We start from the raw sequence: 18,818 nt of genomic DNA on the forward strand, positions 1-18,818 counted from the left end.
TTTTAAATTTTGATATGGATCTATATATATGGATATATTTGTTATATATGGCTATATTTGGATTTTATTGATTATAGACAACACAGAATGAGTTTCAATGCAATTCTTCAACCTGCCCATAATTTTGTTTTTAGCATTATTGAAAAATTACGCAGCATTTTCCATTCAGGCAGAAACGCCATGATTCTTGCAGTTTAATAACGGGAGCGGTGGCTCCCAGCTGGGTGGGGTTGATGGGCGGAGACTAAGCTAGATTTCTAAATCCTCCAATAGAAATCCGGGAAATCATTCAGAGCGTTAGAGTGACAGCAACTCGGCCAATAGGAGCGCAGAAGCTGCCGGCGCCAAGCCTTCCTCGCATATAAAGCTCCCGCATCAGCATGTACGCCATTATCTCTTACATCGACCCCATAACTGTCGAATTGTAAGACTCCTTCTCCGAGGAGACTCTTCCATCCTCTCTCACAACTTCAGCTAAACAACATGGTAAGAACCTTCAAGCAGCTTTGGAAAAACGAAATAAATTACTGTTCTTAGATGGTTTATTTATTGATAACTTGAGTTAAAAAGTAAATAAATGGTGGATGAATGAAGTTTTTAGGCAAACTGTATTTTATTATTTTTTTTATTTAAATTTTTTTTTACACAAACGCTTCAAAAATCCTGCAAAATGTAATTTAAAATGTCATATTTGATCAAATGAGAGGTTCTGGCGCGGTTCGGATGGAGACGTGGCGGGCAGTCTGAACAAAGAGCCCCCCTCTCACCCCCCTCCTCGATGGGCAATGCTAAGATCGGAGGTTTTATCGTCCCCTTTAGCGCGACTAAAACCCCTTTAGTCGCCATCCTTTGGTGACAGCTGGAGGCTGTGACCGTAATTCAATGGCAGAGAACACGACCCACTCCCAAGTGATACCTTATCCTGAGGGAAACTGGATCAAATGCACCATCAGCATGGCGCTGGCCATTAAAAATGCAAGCTAGTAACGGACACTAATGACTGTCTGCTCACCGGACGAACAGAGCGCGGGGAGCGCTGCGGTTTTTAATAGACTTTACTACTATATGCATGAAGCATCTCTGATACCGTTAGAAGACTAGATTTATTTGTAAAAAAAAAATGTAAGGGCTCAAACAAACGTCACCGTTTTCCCTAGTGAAGGGCCGTTGCTTAGCAACGCAGCTGAGACACAACTGCAGTGAGCAAGAAGAAAACTCAACAGATGAGCTGAACCAAAGAAAAGTTTGATATGTAGTCCACATGTCAGAGATGCGTCTATTTATCTTATTGGATTTGTGTGCTCTTTTGTGATATTATAAAAAAAATAATTATATATATATATATAATTATGTATGTTATTAATTAATGTGAAACGTGGTATCCGAGTTTTTATTTTTCTCCACTTTTAAAATATTTTTTCTTCTGTAGCGTGAGTGCATCTCTATCCACGTCGGTCAGGCTGGTGTCCAGATTGGCAATGCCTGCTGGGAGCTCTACTGCCTGGAGCATGGGATCCAGCCGGACGGACAGATGCCCAGTGACAAGACTATTGGTGGGGGAGATGATTCCTTCAACACCTTCTTCAGCGAGACTGGAGCAGGGAAGCACGTTCCCAGAGCCGTTTTTGTAGATTTGGAACCCACTGTCATTGGTAAGCTAAAAAAAAAAGGTGTAAATATCATATAATATCTGTTAACCTAAAGTTAAGTTCAGTGCTTATTATTTTCCTGCTTAGATGAGGTTCGCACTGGGACCTACCGCCAGCTGTTCCACCCTGAGCAGCTGATCACTGGGAAGGAAGATGCTGCCAATAACTACGCCAGAGGACACTACACCATCGGCAAAGAGATCATTGACCTGGTTTTGGATAGGATCCGTAAACTGGTTGGTAAATTTGGAAAGATAGCTGAGAAACTTGTTTTCATAATATTCCTTTTTGAAGAAAACGTATAAAGAGATACTCTAACCATTCTGCTTGGAGCAGAAAAGGGATTTGCTGGAGAACATGGCATGATTGTAATTAAGAATTTGTGGAGGTTTAAATTAATATATTCCTGTAATTTTTGTTATCAGGCGGATCAGTGCACAGGTCTGCAGGGCTTCCTGGTTTTCCACAGCTTCGGTGGAGGAACCGGTTCTGGTTTCACCTCCCTGCTGATGGAGCGTCTCTCTGTGGACTACGGCAAGAAGTCTAAGCTGGAGTTCTCCATCTACCCAGCCCCTCAGGTGTCCACTGCTGTTGTGGAGCCCTACAACTCCATCCTGACCACCCACACCACCCTGGAGCACTCTGACTGTGCCTTCATGGTGGACAACGAGGCCATCTACGACATCTGCCGTAGAAACCTCGACATTGAGCGCCCCACCTACACCAACCTGAACAGGTTGATCGGTCAGATCGTGTCCTCCATCACTGCATCTCTTCGCTTTGATGGTGCCCTGAACGTTGATCTGACAGAGTTCCAGACCAACTTGGTGCCGTACCCCCGTATCCACTTCCCTCTGGCCACATACGCCCCTGTGATCTCTGCAGAGAAGGCTTACCATGAGCAGCTCTCGGTGGCTGAGATCACAAACGCTTGCTTCGAGCCAGCCAATCAGATGGTGAAATGTGACCCTCGTCATGGCAAGTACATGGCCTGCTGCCTTCTGTACCGTGGTGATGTGGTGCCCAAAGATGTAAATGCTGCCATCGCCACCATCAAAACAAAGCGATCCATCCAGTTTGTGGACTGGTGTCCCACTGGTTTCAAGGTTGGCATCAACTACCAGCCACCCACTGTGGTTCCTGGTGGGGACCTGGCCAAGGTCCAGAGGGCGGTGTGCATGCTGAGCAACACCACTGCTATCGCAGAGGCCTGGGCTCGGCTGGACCACAAGTTCGATCTGATGTACGCCAAGCGTGCCTTCGTCCACTGGTATGTGGGTGAGGGAATGGAAGAGGGAGAGTTCTCCGAGGCCAGGGAGGACATGGCAGCTCTGGAGAAGGATTATGAGGAGGTTGGGGTCGACTCCATTGAGGGTGAGGGAGAGGAGGAAGGAGAAGAGTATTAAAAGAAACAGAGAAATGAAGTTGAGCAGAAAATGATCAGTTATGTTTTCTTGAATGCATTCCAAACAGAGATCTTTGTCCTCTGAAAATGTCAAGTTTGGCTTTGCTCTGAATAAAATCTCTGACTTAAGGTTGTTGGTGTTTTTTTTCAATCTAACAATGTTTTCCCAGAATATTTTGAAAGTGCTGTAGAGAATCTGTAATGTCTGTAGAGTTTTCATGGGGTGAGAGGCGGGGTACTGAGGCACCTCTCTTCAAAAATAAGAGCAGAATTAGGAAAAATTCTACTGTCTACTTTAGGGATGTACTGTATGTTGAATACCAAGGGACAATCTCAGCAGCTAATTAAAGAAAATGTCACCTGTCTTATCTCACAACAGTAAACTTGTAGTTATTGCTTTCCTCAAATCTTGCACAATGCTGTCCTCCTGTGGCCATGCAAAGAGTAACCGCTTCTGTACCCAAATTCCACTAAAGCTAAGGCAATAGGTTTTTGGGTGGAGTCAGTGGCCCCATTCAGACGAAAAGGGCATGTTTGATAATTAGATGAAGAGGTAAAGACCAGCAGCAGCGGCGATACAATTTTGGGAAAGAAATCAAGACCCAAATAAGGCAGAAAATTGTAAAAACACATGGGAGGGACCTGAGGTAGGCCTAACGAGTGAAGAGATCAAAGTAAATATGAAAAGGGTTTCAAGTACTGAAATAAAAATATTGTTACATGGAGGACAAGTTACCTTAAAGGTTAGGATTGGGTATGCCAGTTATTCTAAAGATCTTCACCAGGAGGATGCTTCAAATGTTTACTGCTACAACCTGGGGAGCAGCTGAGAAGTATCTTGAGATAAAGGAGGTATGTCAATAAATGCAGTAATGACTACAGGGACAACTGAAAGTCAAACAATGTGGTAGTTTGGAGGTATTGCTGATACTACAGTGAAATACTAGCATTTTCCTGATGGACAAGGATTAATCAAATTTGTTGAAAAGCAGTAGGTTAAATTCAATTTTCAAGTCAATATAGTGCCAATTCACTACACATTATTTCAACACATATAGGAGACAATACAATCAGATTAAATCAAAGTTTTCCAAGAAAAAGCAGTTGATTGCATTGAGTCATTGACTACAGCCATCCCTCATGAGCTTCCTGAGTATGCATACAGCAACAGTGGAGTGGAAAAACTCCATTTAAAAAAGAAACTTCCAGTAGAACCAGGCTGAACTGCCTTTTGCGGGCATTTTGGATCAGCTGAAGGGTTTTAACCACAGTTAATGGACTTCCTGATGAAGAATCACAATAATCAAGCCTTGAAGTAACAAATAGTTTATCAGAATCACCCCTAGCACAAAATATTCCACTTTTTGCAACATTCTGGAGATGAAACATTACTTTAAAAAAACTATTGATTTTATAAAATGGATATATACCATACTTAGAGATAAAAACACAGGACTATGGCAAGGAGAACCTATATTGTTTCAAGAGTCTGAACTATAGGATTTTAAATATATATATATATATATATATATATATATATATATATATATATATATATATATATATATATATATATATATATATATATATATATATATAGAGCAAATTAACAAATTAAACCAAATATTTGATGGAGAGTAATATTGAATAAAGCACGCTTAATTACAAATGTTTTTAAACCCAAGTTAAGGTTTAAATAGCCATAAATATTTGTTTCTGATTAGACAACTAGATTTATGACCTTGAGCAAGTGTTCAATTAGCATTTTCTGTGCCTGGGAAGGACTTCCTGTTTAAATGTATCAGGATTAGCATCACAAGAAAGAATACTTTGGTCCACTGCTGGAGCAAAATGTACAGATTCTGAGGGGTTTTGGGGGAAACACTTTTTAGATGTGCACCAATCCACCTGTGCTGAGCTGCTATGGTGTCTGTGAAACGATGGGGAAACCCTCAGTTAAAAATTTAAGGATGACTTTACCCTGTTGACAACGAGATAACCGGTGTGAGAAAAGGGCATCCATAACATCAGTCCAAGGCTATGTTAAAAGCCTCTTTCATCTTTACAAGAGGATGAAATAATGGATGCCGAAAGGTAGAAAGCTAATGGCTATAAATCAATTATTCCAAGAGGAAACGGCCAACCTTCATAGCTCCATTATTGCAGAAAATCACAAGCATGTGATGCTCTGATATTAATACTTGCCTAGCTGAGCGTCAAACTGTCGTAGATTTTTTATATTTTCTACTAAATCTTCCACCATGTCACTAACATTTCCATTGCTTACTTACAAATCCTTGGGGGAAACTGGATTAAAGCTCCAGAGGACAAAATAAAGGAACTCTATTTCATGCAGGTTGTTATCTTGTCTCCTCCAGCTCTTCTTTCCTCTGTAGAGATCAGTTTCATTCAGAGTTTCCTCCTTGGTATTACTCTAACGGTACAAACAACTTAGACCAGCTGAGATTTCCACATCAAATGTTGGCATTAAAATAACCAACAGTTCAATTAACTAGATTTATTCACCAAAGGCTTACAAACAAAAGTCTCACTCTAGTTCCACTTTCTCTATTCAGACAAAATATACAGAGAAATGAAGTTAAGGAGAAAGTGATCCAATGTTTTCTTGAATGCATTTCAAACAGACTCTTTTCCATCAAAGTATCAGGTTTGAGTAAATAATATGAAAATGTCAAGTCTGGCTTTGGTCTGACCTATATGCAAGTTTCCTTTCTTATCTAAAATTCTTGAGAAAGTAGTTTCCAAACAAGTGTGCGACCACTTACACCATAATGAATCTTTTGAAGAGTTTCGGTCTGGCTTTAGAGCTCATCATAGCTCTGAAAGAGCTCTGGTGAAAGTCTCTATTGATATTCTCATGGCCTCAGATAATGGATTGTATCTGTACTTGTCCTGTTAGATCTCAGTGCTACTGTTGATACAGTTGATCATAATGTTCTTGACTTGAATATTTTGTAGGAATTAAAGGAACAGTGCTAGACTGATTTAAATCTTATCTACCTGATTTATTTCAGTTTCTTAACATTAATGACAAATCTTCCTCATGCTCCAGGGTTACCTGTTGAGTACCACAGGGATTAGTGCTGGGACCAATTCTCTTTACTGTATATATATATGCTCCCAATCGGTAGTGTTATTATATGTCTTGAAGACATAAAAACCTGGATGACTTTTAACTTTCTGCTCCTGAATGCAGACAAAAAAGAAGTCATAGTCTTTGGACCTGAGTCTTTGAAAAAGAAGCTGATTAGTCAGTCACTTCATTTGGATGGGATTAAATTGATCTCAGATAATAAAGTAAAAAAAATCTTGGTGTTATTTGTGATCAGGACCTGTTATTTAAATCCCATATCAAAGAGGTTTCTAGAATTTTCTTCTGTCATCTGCAGAATATTGCAAAAACTAGTCCATGCATTTGTTAGTTCAAGGCTGGACTATTGTAATTCTTTACTATCAGGAAGTCCACAAAATGTAGTTAAAGGCCTTCAGCTGATCCAAAATGCTGCAGCCAGAGTTCTGATGAAAATTAAAAAGAGAGATCATATCTCTTCAATCCTAGCTTATCTTCATTGGCTTCCTGTTAAATCCAGAATAGAATTTAAAATCCTCCTTCTCACATATAAAGCCTAACCTCAGAGATCTGATTGTTCCTTATGTTCCTAACTGAGCACTTTGCTCTCAATCTGCAGGTTTACTAGTGGTTCCTAGAATTTCTAAAAATAGAATGGGAGGCAGATATTTTAGTTATCAGGCTCCTCTCCTGTGGAGCAAACTACCATCTTAGGTCCGTGACGCAGACAGTCTACTGTCTACTTTTTAGACAGGCTTATAGTTAGAGTGGCTCAGGTTATCCTGAGCTATCTCTATAGTTATGTTGCTATAGGCTTAGACTTAGAATTCTTTTTTTATTTTATCTCTATTCTCCCACTCTGTAGATTTTGTTAGTTCACTCTCTAATGTTATGCTCTCTCTGCTTTTTCTTATAGTAGCTTCATCTGGTCTGTTCCTGTTTGGCTGTGACACCATCCTGGAGAGAAATATCAGCTGTGTTGCTGCCATCAACACCTTTGCTTATAGATGTTTTAGCTCGGCCTGTTTTTAAGTGTAGTCGTGTTTCTTTGACTGTGACTGGCTGGATGTGCTCCTTTTGTTCTCTGAAGTGGGAGCTGGCTTGGAGCTCATCTGCCTGGCTGTGTGTTTCCTGGATGGGGCTGCCTGCTTGACAGTTGCATTTAGTATCTCTGCTTTCTGTTGTGTCTGCCTCTGTCACTTTGAACCCCAGTCAGCCTCTGCAGATGGCCATTCACACGAGTCTGGTTCTGCTGGCGGGTTCTTTCTGTTAAAAAGGAGTTTTTCTCTCCACTGTCGCTACAAGCATGCTTAGTATAAGGGATAGCCTTCAGTCAATGAGTCGATGCAATCAACTGGTTTTCCTTAGACAGAAAACTTTTAATCAATTTGACTATATGATCTGGTAGAACTGTAAAGTGCCTGTGAATTGGCGCTATAGAAATAAACCGAACTGAAAGGAATTAATAAACTAAATAATATAATCTTAAGAAAATTAACAAATTGTGGGCATCATGATGGTGTGTTTAGTATAGGAAAATCTAAGCATTACTACCACAGTAATCTAGTTTTGTTTGAGTTGGCTGATCAACAGAAATAGCTCAATGCTATTTCTGACATTTTGAATTGAAAAAGCTTCCTGAATGGGAAGCAAAACCTCTTCAAACTTGGAAACTAAGTCCAGTGGATTGTTTTTTTAAAAGTTGTTTTGGAATCACAGTCAAACAGGAAGAGGCATATGAAGCTACTATGACAAGAAAAAGCAGCTTGACAATAAAGTTATGGGTGGAACTAACAAATTCTGCAGAATGGGAGAATAGAGATAGAATGAAGCAGAATGATGAAAAGGGGTCCCTATGTCTTCCAGCAGCTTCAACATATAGCAGCATAAATAAGAAAATAGGCCAATATAACCTAACTATTTTGTATGAGGTATGAGAAAGCTAGAGCAAAAATAACCACAAAAGCAGCTAAAAAGTACCTTGGAATAAAGGAGGTATCTGTCAATCAATGCAGTACTGACAACAGGGATAACTGAAAGTCAAACAACTATGTGGAAGTGAGGTTGGTGGTATTGCAGATAATATAGTAAAATACTGTAGTAGGATATTGTTTCCTGATGGACAGAGATTTACATGATGTATTGAAAGAGCAGTAGGTTAAAGTAAACATTGTTTTTCTGACAAAATAAAACCTGTTAAACAATCTCTTGATTTTGCAAGCAAGACGCCTAACCCCACACTGCTCCCCGGGCACCGCACAATGGCCACCCACTGCTCCCCAAGGAGATGGGTTAAATGCAGAGGTAAATAGCTCCAGTGTGAGATTAAAAAAGTTTAATCATTATTATTTTTATTTTACTACACTTAATTGGGAAGTGATCATTATCCTATTTGGATTGGGGTACATAATAAAGATATACTGAGCATTAAATAGTAACAGAGTGTGCTAAACATATGTGAAAAATGCCTAATGTAATAAAGAACTAAAGTCTTTTGAAAATCTTTTGGAGTAAGCAAAATGTTGTATGTTGGACAAATTAAGGTAAAAGAAACCCCAAACACAATGATAAAATACTGTATCTATCTATCTATCTATCTATCTATCTATCTATCTATCTATCTATCTATCTATCTATCTATCTATCTATCTATCTATCTATCTATCTATCTATCTATCTATCTATCTATCTATCTATCTATCTATCTATCTATCTATCTATCTATCTATCTATCTATCTATCTATCTATCTATCTATCTATTTCTCCTCTTCACTGATTTGCAATTGATACAAATATTTTCACCTTTTCAAGTGAGTGTAAATTGATAAATAATTAATAAATAAGCTAAGAAAAATGGTTTGACAGAAACAAATTGTTGAATATGAGGAAAACGATGTTCATTTTATAATATAATTGTATATGTATATAATTTAGTGTTTATGTCTGAAAAATGGGTATCATACACTTTCTCAACACACGTATATAAATTAATAAATATCATCTTAATTGTTCACTCATTAGTTGATTTAAACGAGTGTTGATAATTAACAAAACCGTGTCTAAGTAGGTTCAATTTTTTGGCGGGAAATATCTTTTTTTTTTATTCAAATTTTGCTTGAAAATTCAGCCCTGCAGCAAAACGCGGGCACATTTTAATTCAAAACCGGAACAGACGAGTTGCAGATTGCGGTTTTTAAAAATGCCACTCACAATATGGCGGCAAGGTTGACGCTAAAGCGGGCGCTCTTAGGGGCGGTGTCTTCCTGTCTAACGTCAACGACAAAGTAAAATCTACGATTTACCTTCGAATTCACATTTGGATCTGTAAATGATGTAGAGCCCTGTATATGAATAAAAACCGGTTAAATCTACATTTACTTAAGAATCCTTATGCTTTCAGAGACGCGGGTTGGGTATGTCGTCACATTATGCGACAATGGTGTTTGGATTTAACCAATAGAAATGAGTGTCATGTGACATCTAGCCAATCAGATCAAACCCTGTATTTGAAACAACTACAAATACGCCACCCAGCTTCCCTTTATGCATCAGTTTCCTCTTGCACATGACGCTTTATCGTCTTTAAGTGGGAGAAAACTACTTTCTTTCTTCTTTGTGAAATATACTGCCTATCTTATTTTTGGAAAAATGGTAAGTTTTATTCTGCGGCTTTATGATTCTGTTTATTTAACTGGTTGTGTTTAATTCGGTAATCTCTATCGAGCTTACTAGGAGAGATATGGACAATTAAAAACAAACCTTAGGATTAAAATATGTTTCTTAAATGTATTGGATTATTAATGGGTCGAATGAAGGCAGAGCATGAGGTTTCCAGGCGTCCGCCCATATTGAAGCTGAGTCATGGGCCTGTCAACGGCTGCTGTACTTTAGCCTTTTTCCGCCTGGCAGCCTGTGACGCATTCCTCTGTTTCAGCGCCTTTTTGAAGAGGCCTCATGGGCGGCTCTCTCCAACAAAGGCTTTGTCCTTTCAGCTTATTTTCATGGTTGAACTGCCAGACTATGTAGCTCAATTTTAATAAATAATCCGCTGCAGACAGTTATTTTATTTTTTTCTCGACTAGCCGACTCCAAAAAAAAAAAAAAAAACGCATACATTTAAGTTTATGGCTTTACTTCTAATTGTGATTAACCGTGTGGTAGTAAGGATATTATTACATATAATTAATTAATTAAATGTTTTTTTGTTTTTGTTTTTTGCAGACTCCATGTGGTCTGACCTTGAAACCTATTAAGGGTGTCAGATTTTTTTTTTAACCCCTCCCTTCACAATGAGTCAGTGGATCTCCATCCACGTTGCTCAAGCTCTAAAGAAACCACTTCATAGTTTACTTTATGGCTTTACTTGTAAGCCTTATTGTCTGATAAAGGTGTGATTGTTGGGTTATTTGTTTGTGATCATCATCATTATTTATTTTTTTTTTTCACAGCGTGAGTGCATCTCCATCCACGTCGGTCAGGCTGGTGTCCAGATTGGCAATGCCTGCTGGGAGCTCTACTGCCTGGAGCATGGGATCCAGCCGGACGGACAGATGCCCAGTGACAAGACTATTGGTGGGGGAGATGATTCCTTCAACACCTTCTTCAGTGAGACTGGAGCAGGGAAGCACGTTCCCAGAGCTGTTTTTGTAGATTTGGAGCCCTCAGTTATTGGTAAGCTTGATGAAGAAATTCTTGAAAAATGACCCAATTCCAGAACGATTGGTAAAATGAAAACCTGTCTTCTCAGATGAGGTTCGCACTGGGACCTACCGCCAGCTGTTCCACCCTGAGCAGCTGATCACTGGGAAGGAGGATGCTGCTAATAACTACGCCAGAGGACACTACACCATCGGCAAAGAAGTTATTGACCTTGTTCTGGACAGGATTCGTAAGCTGGTAAGGCAGTGGGATTTATTTTACGTGTATGTTGTGGATGTACTGTATATTAAGCATGTTGAATCTTTCTACAGGCGGATCAGTGCACAGGTCTGCAGGGCTTCCTGGTTTTCCACAGCTTCGGTGGAGGAACCGGTTCTGGTTTCACCTCCCTGCTGATGGAGCGTCTCTCTGTGGACTACGGCAAGAAGTCCAAGCTTGAGTTTTCAGTCTACCCAGCCCCTCAGGTGTCCACTGCTGTTGTGGAGCCCTACAACTCCATCCTGACCACCCACACCACCCTGGAGCACTCTGACTGTGCCTTCATGGTGGACAACGAGGCCATCTACGACATCTGCCGTAGAAACCTCGACATTGAGCGTCCCACCTACACCAACCTGAACAGGTTGATCAGTCAGATCGTGTCCTCCATCACTGCATCTCTTCGCTTTGATGGTGCCCTGAACGTTGATCTGACAGAGTTCCAGACCAACTTGGTGCCGTACCCCCGTATCCACTTCCCTCTGGCCACATACGCCCCTGTGATCTCTGCAGAGAAGGCTTACCATGAGCAGCTCACTGTTGCTGAGATCACAAACGCTTGCTTCGAGCCAGCCAATCAGTTGGTGAAATGTGACCCTCGTCATGGCAAGTACATGGCCTGCTGCCTTCTGTACCGTGGCGATGTGGTGCCCAAAGATGTCAATGCTGCCATCGCAACCATCAAAACCAAGCGATCCATCCAGTTTGTGGACTGGTGTCCCACTGGTTTCAAGGTTGGCATCAACTACCAGCCACCCACTGTGGTTCCTGGTGGGGACCTAGCCAAGGTCCAGAGGGCGGTGTGCATGCTGAGCAACACCACTGCTATCGCAGAGGCCTGGGCTCGGCTGGACCACAAGTTCGATCTGATGTACGCCAAGCGTGCCTTCGTCCACTGGTATGTGGGTGAGGGAATGGAGGAGGGAGAGTTCTCCGAGGCCAGGGAGGACATGGCAGCTCTGGAGAAGGATTATGAGGAGGTTGGGGCTGATAGCTTGGAAGAGGAAGATGAGGGAGAGGAATATTAAATCATTTCTGAATGTTCCCAATAAAGTTTTCTGGCTCCACTAATTCTTCTGTGTTTGTGTGATTCAGTTAAAAACCTGTTATCCAGAGCATTGGTAAAATTAATATCCTTGGTAACCTTCTTGAACTTTTCACAGTAATGCTGGTTAGATATTGCTGAAAAGAACAGCTGATAATTTGCAACTAACAATGGAAGCAATCACAAATTTTGGTTTGGTCTTTAACTTTGAGTACCGGCTCCCACAATGGGCCAGCACTACTGACCTTTAAATGTAGGGTGAGTTTACCCAAACTTTATGGTGTATATTTTCAAATGTATATAAATGTAAGGTGCTACCAATGCAGGCTATTGAACTGCTTTGGTTTTAAAACCTACATGTCTGGAGAACTGATCTCTATTCACTGGATTGCTGATGGCCCGAAAAAAGTGAAGTGTATATGTAATTACTATAATGTCTACATTTACACCAATTTAGCACTTTTGGCACATCTGTATTATTATGCTCCATTAACACATTAATTTTGTTGTGATGGATTTGTATATGTTTTATCATATGATTTATAGAGATTATCTTCATAATGACAATGTGATGTGCCTATTTTTTTTATTATAAGTTAAAGTAATTTACTTATGCTAGGAAACACTGTCAAAGTGATAAAATTATCTTTATTTTGAAAATGTTAAGTAAAAATGAGAAAATCATCATCGTTCGATGCTGTAGCACACAGTTTACATTGCGACTGGTCTAGCTAGGGAGTACCAATATGGTGGCCGGTGGCTTCACTTTAACCCTGTACTATCAACAGGCTATGAGCAATCCAGTGAATTAATAGAGATCAGTGCATCAGGTGCAAGTTTTACCTGAAATGTTTGTAGCTGGCAATTAAAACATTTACTTGAACCTATGCGATGGTTTAAATAACCCTAAATCTCTCTTTCCTGTTAGACATCTAGACTTATGACCTTGAGTTCATTTAGCCCTTTCTGTGCCTGGGAAGGGCTTCCTGTTTAAATGTATCAGGATTAGCCTCACAAGCAAGAATACTTTGGTCCACTGCTGGAGCAAAATGTACAGATTCTGAGGGGTTTTGATTAAAAACTTGTTAGATGTGCACCAATCCACCTGTGCTGAGCTGCTATGGTGTCTGTGAAACGATAGTTCAAATTAAAGGATGACTTTACCCCGTTGACCACGAGATAGCCAGTGTGAGAAAAGGGTCTCAATAGCATCAGTCCAAAGCTGGGCTAAAAGCCTCGTTTGGTTTTATAAGAGCATCATATAATGGATGCTGAAAGGTAGAAAGTTAAAGGTTATAAATCAATTATTCCCAGACGCAACACCACACCTTCATAGTGATATATTTTGATATATCACTATGATATATTTTCTACTAGGTGTCAAAATCTTTAAGCATGTAACTAACATTTCCATTCCTTACAAGTGCCTTGGTGGATACCGGATTTAAGCTCCAAAGGACAAAAATAAAGGAACTTTATTTTATGCAGGTTGTCTTCTTGTCACCTTCAGCTCTTCTTTCCTCCATAGAGATCATTTTCATTCAGAGCTTCCTCCTTGGTATTACTCTTAACGGTACAAACAACTTAGACCAGCTGAGATTTCCACATCAAATCAAACCAAACATCCTGAAGACCTTCTATGACTCTGTTTTGGCATCAGCCATCTTCTATGGAGTTGTCTGTTGGAGCAGTGGCTTATCTGTAGCTGAGAGAAATCGGCTGGATAAGCTGATCAGGAAGGCGAGCTCTGTGATTGGATAATCTCTGGATTCAGTGCAGGAGATGGGAAACAAAAAGATCCTAACTTAATTAACATCTCTGTAGGATGATGTTTCCACCCCATGCAAGAAGCTGGTGCTGAACTGGAGAGCTCCTTCAGTGACAGACTGCTGCACCCTAAATGCACCAGAGTGTTATCACAGATCCTTCCTCCCAGCAACTGTAAGACTCTATAACCACCTCTGTTCCCAACAACCTCAACAAGTTGTTACGTTCATGCGATTTTGCACAATTTTTACCTTAGTCAGCTAAATAACATGCTGCTGTCATTTTGCACATCTCTGATGTTGCTGCTATTTTTAAAAATCCATTAATGTATAAAATGTCCATAGCTGTATATTGGTTATTTTTCTCCAGGTGCAGTTTTATATTGTTAAAACACCTAACAGTTCAGTATTTCATTTGTTTATCTATGTTTTCACTATTATGATATTCTTATACACTTTTCTAAGGTCCACATTTGTGTGACCAATTTTTCTATAATCTTTTTGCTGCTGTAAACACCAGAATTTCCGCATTGTGGGACAATACAGAGATTTTCTATTCTATTCTATTCGAGAATCTCACTCCGGTTCCACTTACTATATTCAGACAAAATATACAGAGAAATTAAGTTGAGGAGAAAGTGATCAAATATGTTTTCTTGAATGCGTTTCAAACAGATGCTTTTCCATCTAAGTATAAGGTTTGAGTATATCGTCTAAAAATGTAAAGTTTGGCTTTGTTCTTAATAAAATCGCTGTGATTTAAGATTGGGTTTTGTGAATTCTAAAACTCAAATTCTAATATTTTGAATGTGTTGCACACGATTGACATGATAATAAACTAAATGATATAATCTTAAGAAACTTAAAACAAATTGTGACCATAATGAAGGTGTGGTTAGAAATAAGCATTGCCACCACAGTAATGTATTTTGTTTTTATTTTTCGAGTTGCCTGATCAACAGAAGATAAAAGACAGAATATGATACCCAACAACCCTAAGGGGGGGATTTGCCAATAGAGACTATAATTAAGCAAAACTCTGATTTAGAGTTTAGCAGTTACCAAGGCACAGTCCCAACAGCTAAGAATTTAAAATAATTTTGAATTTTAAAATTGTAACACCATCAGCCTTAAACCTTTACTTAGTGCTTTCCTTATAATCTTTGCATCATGCTGCTCTCTTGTGGCCATGCAGTGTAACAGCTTCTGCAGGCGAGTTTCCACCTCAACTATAGAACAGTTAAATCTTGGGTTGAATCTGTGTATCAAATGGACTTGTAAGGTCATTTTTGACAGTTGTATGTAGAGGTAAAGACAAACAGCAGGGGCAAGACATTTTCAGGAAAAGAGATCAAACCCCAAGCTTGGCAGAAAATGGGAAAGCACATGGGTGTGATATCTGGAGTAGGGATAACAACTGAAGTTATCAGAGCAAATGTGAAAAGTGTTCAAGTCAATAAAGGAAAGAGACTTGTATACCTTAAAATGTTAGGATTGGGTATATCATGCTGTGTCCGAACATCTGAATGTGTGGTTGATGATAAAGTAATGGACCCACAATATACCTTGAAAAATATATGGGTTTATGTTGGTCGTCACTTGACGGACAGATATATCCCAGATTGCTTTGCCAAAGGTCTCAGTGCAAAACATAATGGGATTTGTTTTTGGGCAAGAAAGAACAAAGATGGTGCAGGCACCATGACCCGAGGTGAAGTAGAAATGAGTGGTTGTCTGTACGAATGGTCAGTTAACCGAGTGCCCTATAAACTCCACTACAGTTTATAGTCTTCACTTTATATAATGATTGAAGGGTTGGGGAGGATGTTCGGACACAGCCTCAGTTATCCCCAAGACCTCCAGCAACAGGATGCTTGAAACGACTACTGCTGCAACTTTGAGAGCTAAAGTCTAGTGTTCTAATCTAGGGGAACGTTAAAATGGAAACTGCCCCTAAGGGACAAAAACACAATGCCACAACTGAGCTGCTTGTAAAGGCTGTGGAATACATACAACAGTGCAGTGTCAATTCAAAGTTATCTGCACTATTATAATTTGATTAAAAAGTCAACACTAAATGAGAGCTTAATGCTAGAGCAATTTCTTTTCCTCCCAACCCTTTAGTTCAGACAAATGTCAAACCATTGTAATGAATAATTTCTGGAAATACATGGGTAGTAGAGAAGAATTTTGTTGCATTTACAGATGAAGCAATGAAGGGCTCAACAGAGACTAGATAGTATCCAATTCACTTCTGTTTATTTATATACCGCCAAGTCAAAACACATGTCATCTTAAGTCACTTTCCAGAAACAATAAAGTCAGAATGGTTAAAAGTTTCTATTGGGGAAAACTAGTTGATTTCAATAAGTCATTGACTTGCAGGATTTGCTCCTCCTGGATAAGCTTGTGGCAACGATTTTCACTTGCATTTTGTCGTTGACTCTTCAGCCATCTCTCAACTTGAACATGCATGCAGCAAAATTGGAGCGGAAAAAACTCTCTCTAACAGGAAGAAACCTCTATAAGAACCAGCCTCAGTGTAAGAGGCCTTCTGTAAGGGCTAACTGGGGTTCACGGAGATAGGAACAGACATACGAAAAGAAGTAGATATACAAATGGCAACTATTAACTAGCTCCACACATGGCCCCATCCAGGAAAGATACATTTAGGCAGACAAGCTTCAAGCCAGTTCCCATGTCAGACCATTAGAGAAATCACTTACAGATATTTACATTAAAATAACAGGACCACTCTTAAAAGAACAGGTAAAACTCCAAAATGTATAAGTGAAGGTATTGATGGCAGCAGCTCAGCTCATATTTCAATCCAGGATGGAATCACAGTCAAGCAGGAAGAGGCAGATGAAGCTGCTATGACAAGAAAAAGCACAGAGACAATAAAGTTATGGGTGGAACTAACAAATACTGCAGAATGGGTGAATAGAGGTAGAATGAAACAGAATGATGAAAACAGGTCCCTATGCCCTCCAGGAGCTTAAACATATAGAAGCATAAATATGAAAATGGGCCAATATAACCTAACTATTTTGGATAAGGTATGAGAAAGGTAGAGCAAATGAGAAATAACCACAAAAGCAGATAAAAAGTACATTGAGATGAAGGAGGTATCTGTCAATAAATGCTGTGCTGACAGCAGAGATAACTGACAGTCAAACAACCATGTAGTAATGAGGTTGGTGGTATTGCTGATAATACAGTGGAATAGTAGGATCTTATTTCCTGATAGGGAAGTATTTACATAATTTATTGAAAAAGCAGCAGGTTAAAGTAACATTGATTTTCTTAAAAAACAAAACAAAAAAAAACTGGTTAAACAATCTCTTGACTTTTTATATATATGGATATATAATAGAACATAGAGATAAAAACACAGTAGTATGGGAAGGATAACTTTGTATAACTCTCATTCAAGAGCATTTTAAACTATAGGATTTTAGGTATAATAAAAGCAACCAACGTTATTAAGAGATAAGTGTGGATTATTAATCAATTTGAAATCATTATTTCTTATAGATTTAATATATATGAGGAGGGAAATAGCAAATCCATCTGAGCAGACTCCAGTGTTAATGGGAAAGCATAAGATAGATTAAAATGAGATAACATTTAGGAATGTATAGATAATTACAAAACTATGTCCAAATGATGGAATTAGTTCTAGATTTGATGTAATTTATGGAGCAGAATAAGCAGCCAATATTACAATAGTGTCAAAGCAGATAGGTATCAGGGAGTGGGACATATTTACTAAAACTAATTGGGAAGTGATCATTATCTTATTTGGATTGGGCTACATAATAAAGATATACTGAGCATTAAATGCTAAACATATTTGAATAATGCCTGATGTAATAAAGAGCTAAACTCCATAAGTACAGGTTTATTATATGAATAACTAGGGAAGGCTTTTGAAAATCTTTTGGAGTAAGCAAAGTGGTGTTTGTTGGACAACCCCCCCCCCCAACACAATGATAAATTGTGTAACTATCTGTCTGTCTGTCTGATTGATAAAATACAAATATTTTCATCTTTTTACCTTTTCAAGAGTGGATGTTTATAGAAGTGCCTTGACGATGTCACACCTGAAGTAAATAAGCTTAAAAGCTGGTTTGTTCTTGAATCTGAGAAAAACTAATTTTTATAATTGTGTTATGTATCTAATTTAGTGTTTACATATGAAAATGGGTATCATTACTTTTCTCAAACATAAGCACTAAATTATGTATATAAATAAATAAATGTCATTTTCATTATTCACTCATTAGTAAATTTACACAAGTCTTTAGAATTAACATAAACATGTCAAAGGAAGGAGTTCAAATGTTGTGAAGGTAAATATCTTTTTATTCAGAATTTGCTTGAAAATTATTTGAAAATTCAGCCCTGCAACAAAATGCGGGCACAGTTTGATTCAAAACCGGAACAGAAGAGTTGCGGATTGTTTGTTCTTAAAATGCCACTCACAATATGGCGGCAACGTTGACGCTAAACCACACGCTCATCGGGAAGGTGTCTTTCTCTCTAACGTCAACGATTAGCTAACATCCACGATTTAACTTCGCATTCACATTTGTTTCTGTACATGATGTAGAGCCCTGTATATCAATAAAAACTGGTTGAAAATACATTTACTTAAGAATACTTTCATGCTTTCAGAGACAGGCGCTGGGTGTGTCGTCACATTATGCGACAATGGTGCGACCATAGATATCCATAATAAAGGCTAGATGTCTCGTCCGCGCTGCTGGCCAATGGGGGTCGACGTCCGCACGTGGCGGCCATCTTACCACAGGCAGCTCGCTCATTCGTAGCATTGTGATTCAATGGCGCATGTACTGAAATAACCATAACTTCCTCAATTGTCTAACTATTCTCAAACTGTTTGGTTTGTTAAAAAAAGTCAGACATGTAGTTGTGATA

The 18,818-nt window shown here is 39.1% G+C and overlaps 2 protein-coding genes across 3 annotated transcripts; both read left to right on the forward strand.

Moving 5' to 3' along the window:
- The first annotated feature begins 347 nt into the window (after nt 1-347).
- Nucleotides 348-3,183, forward strand: tuba1a (tubulin, alpha 1a). The gene is made up of 4 exons (XM_038309462.1): nt 348-486; nt 1,430-1,652; nt 1,737-1,885; nt 2,075-3,183. Exons 1-4 carry the CDS (start codon nt 484-486, stop codon nt 3,053-3,055), a joined length of 1,356 nt encoding a protein of 451 aa, XP_038165390.1. The 5' UTR covers nt 348-483; the 3' UTR covers nt 3,056-3,183.
- LOC119799521 (tubulin alpha-1C chain) lies at nt 351-12,134 on the forward strand. Of its 2 annotated transcripts, none has more exons than XM_038309461.1 (4): nt 351-486; nt 10,595-10,817; nt 10,894-11,042; nt 11,117-12,134. In XM_038309461.1, exons 1-4 carry the CDS (start codon nt 484-486, stop codon nt 12,089-12,091), a joined length of 1,350 nt encoding a protein of 449 aa, XP_038165389.1. In that variant the 5' UTR covers nt 351-483; the 3' UTR covers nt 12,092-12,134. The 2 variants fall into 2 exon arrangements, with proteins under 2 accessions (XP_038165389.1, XP_038165388.1); XM_038309460.1 differs by lacking the exon at nt 351-486 and adding an exon at nt 9,647-9,797.
- Nucleotides 12,135-18,818: the final 6,684 nt, after the last annotated feature.

This window comes from Cyprinodon tularosa, unplaced genomic scaffold, assembly GCF_016077235.1.
Source record: "Cyprinodon tularosa strain WSP-4 unplaced genomic scaffold, ASM1607723v1 ctg66, whole genome shotgun sequence".
Lineage (NCBI taxonomy): Eukaryota > Metazoa > Chordata > Actinopteri > Cyprinodontiformes > Cyprinodontidae > Cyprinodon > Cyprinodon tularosa.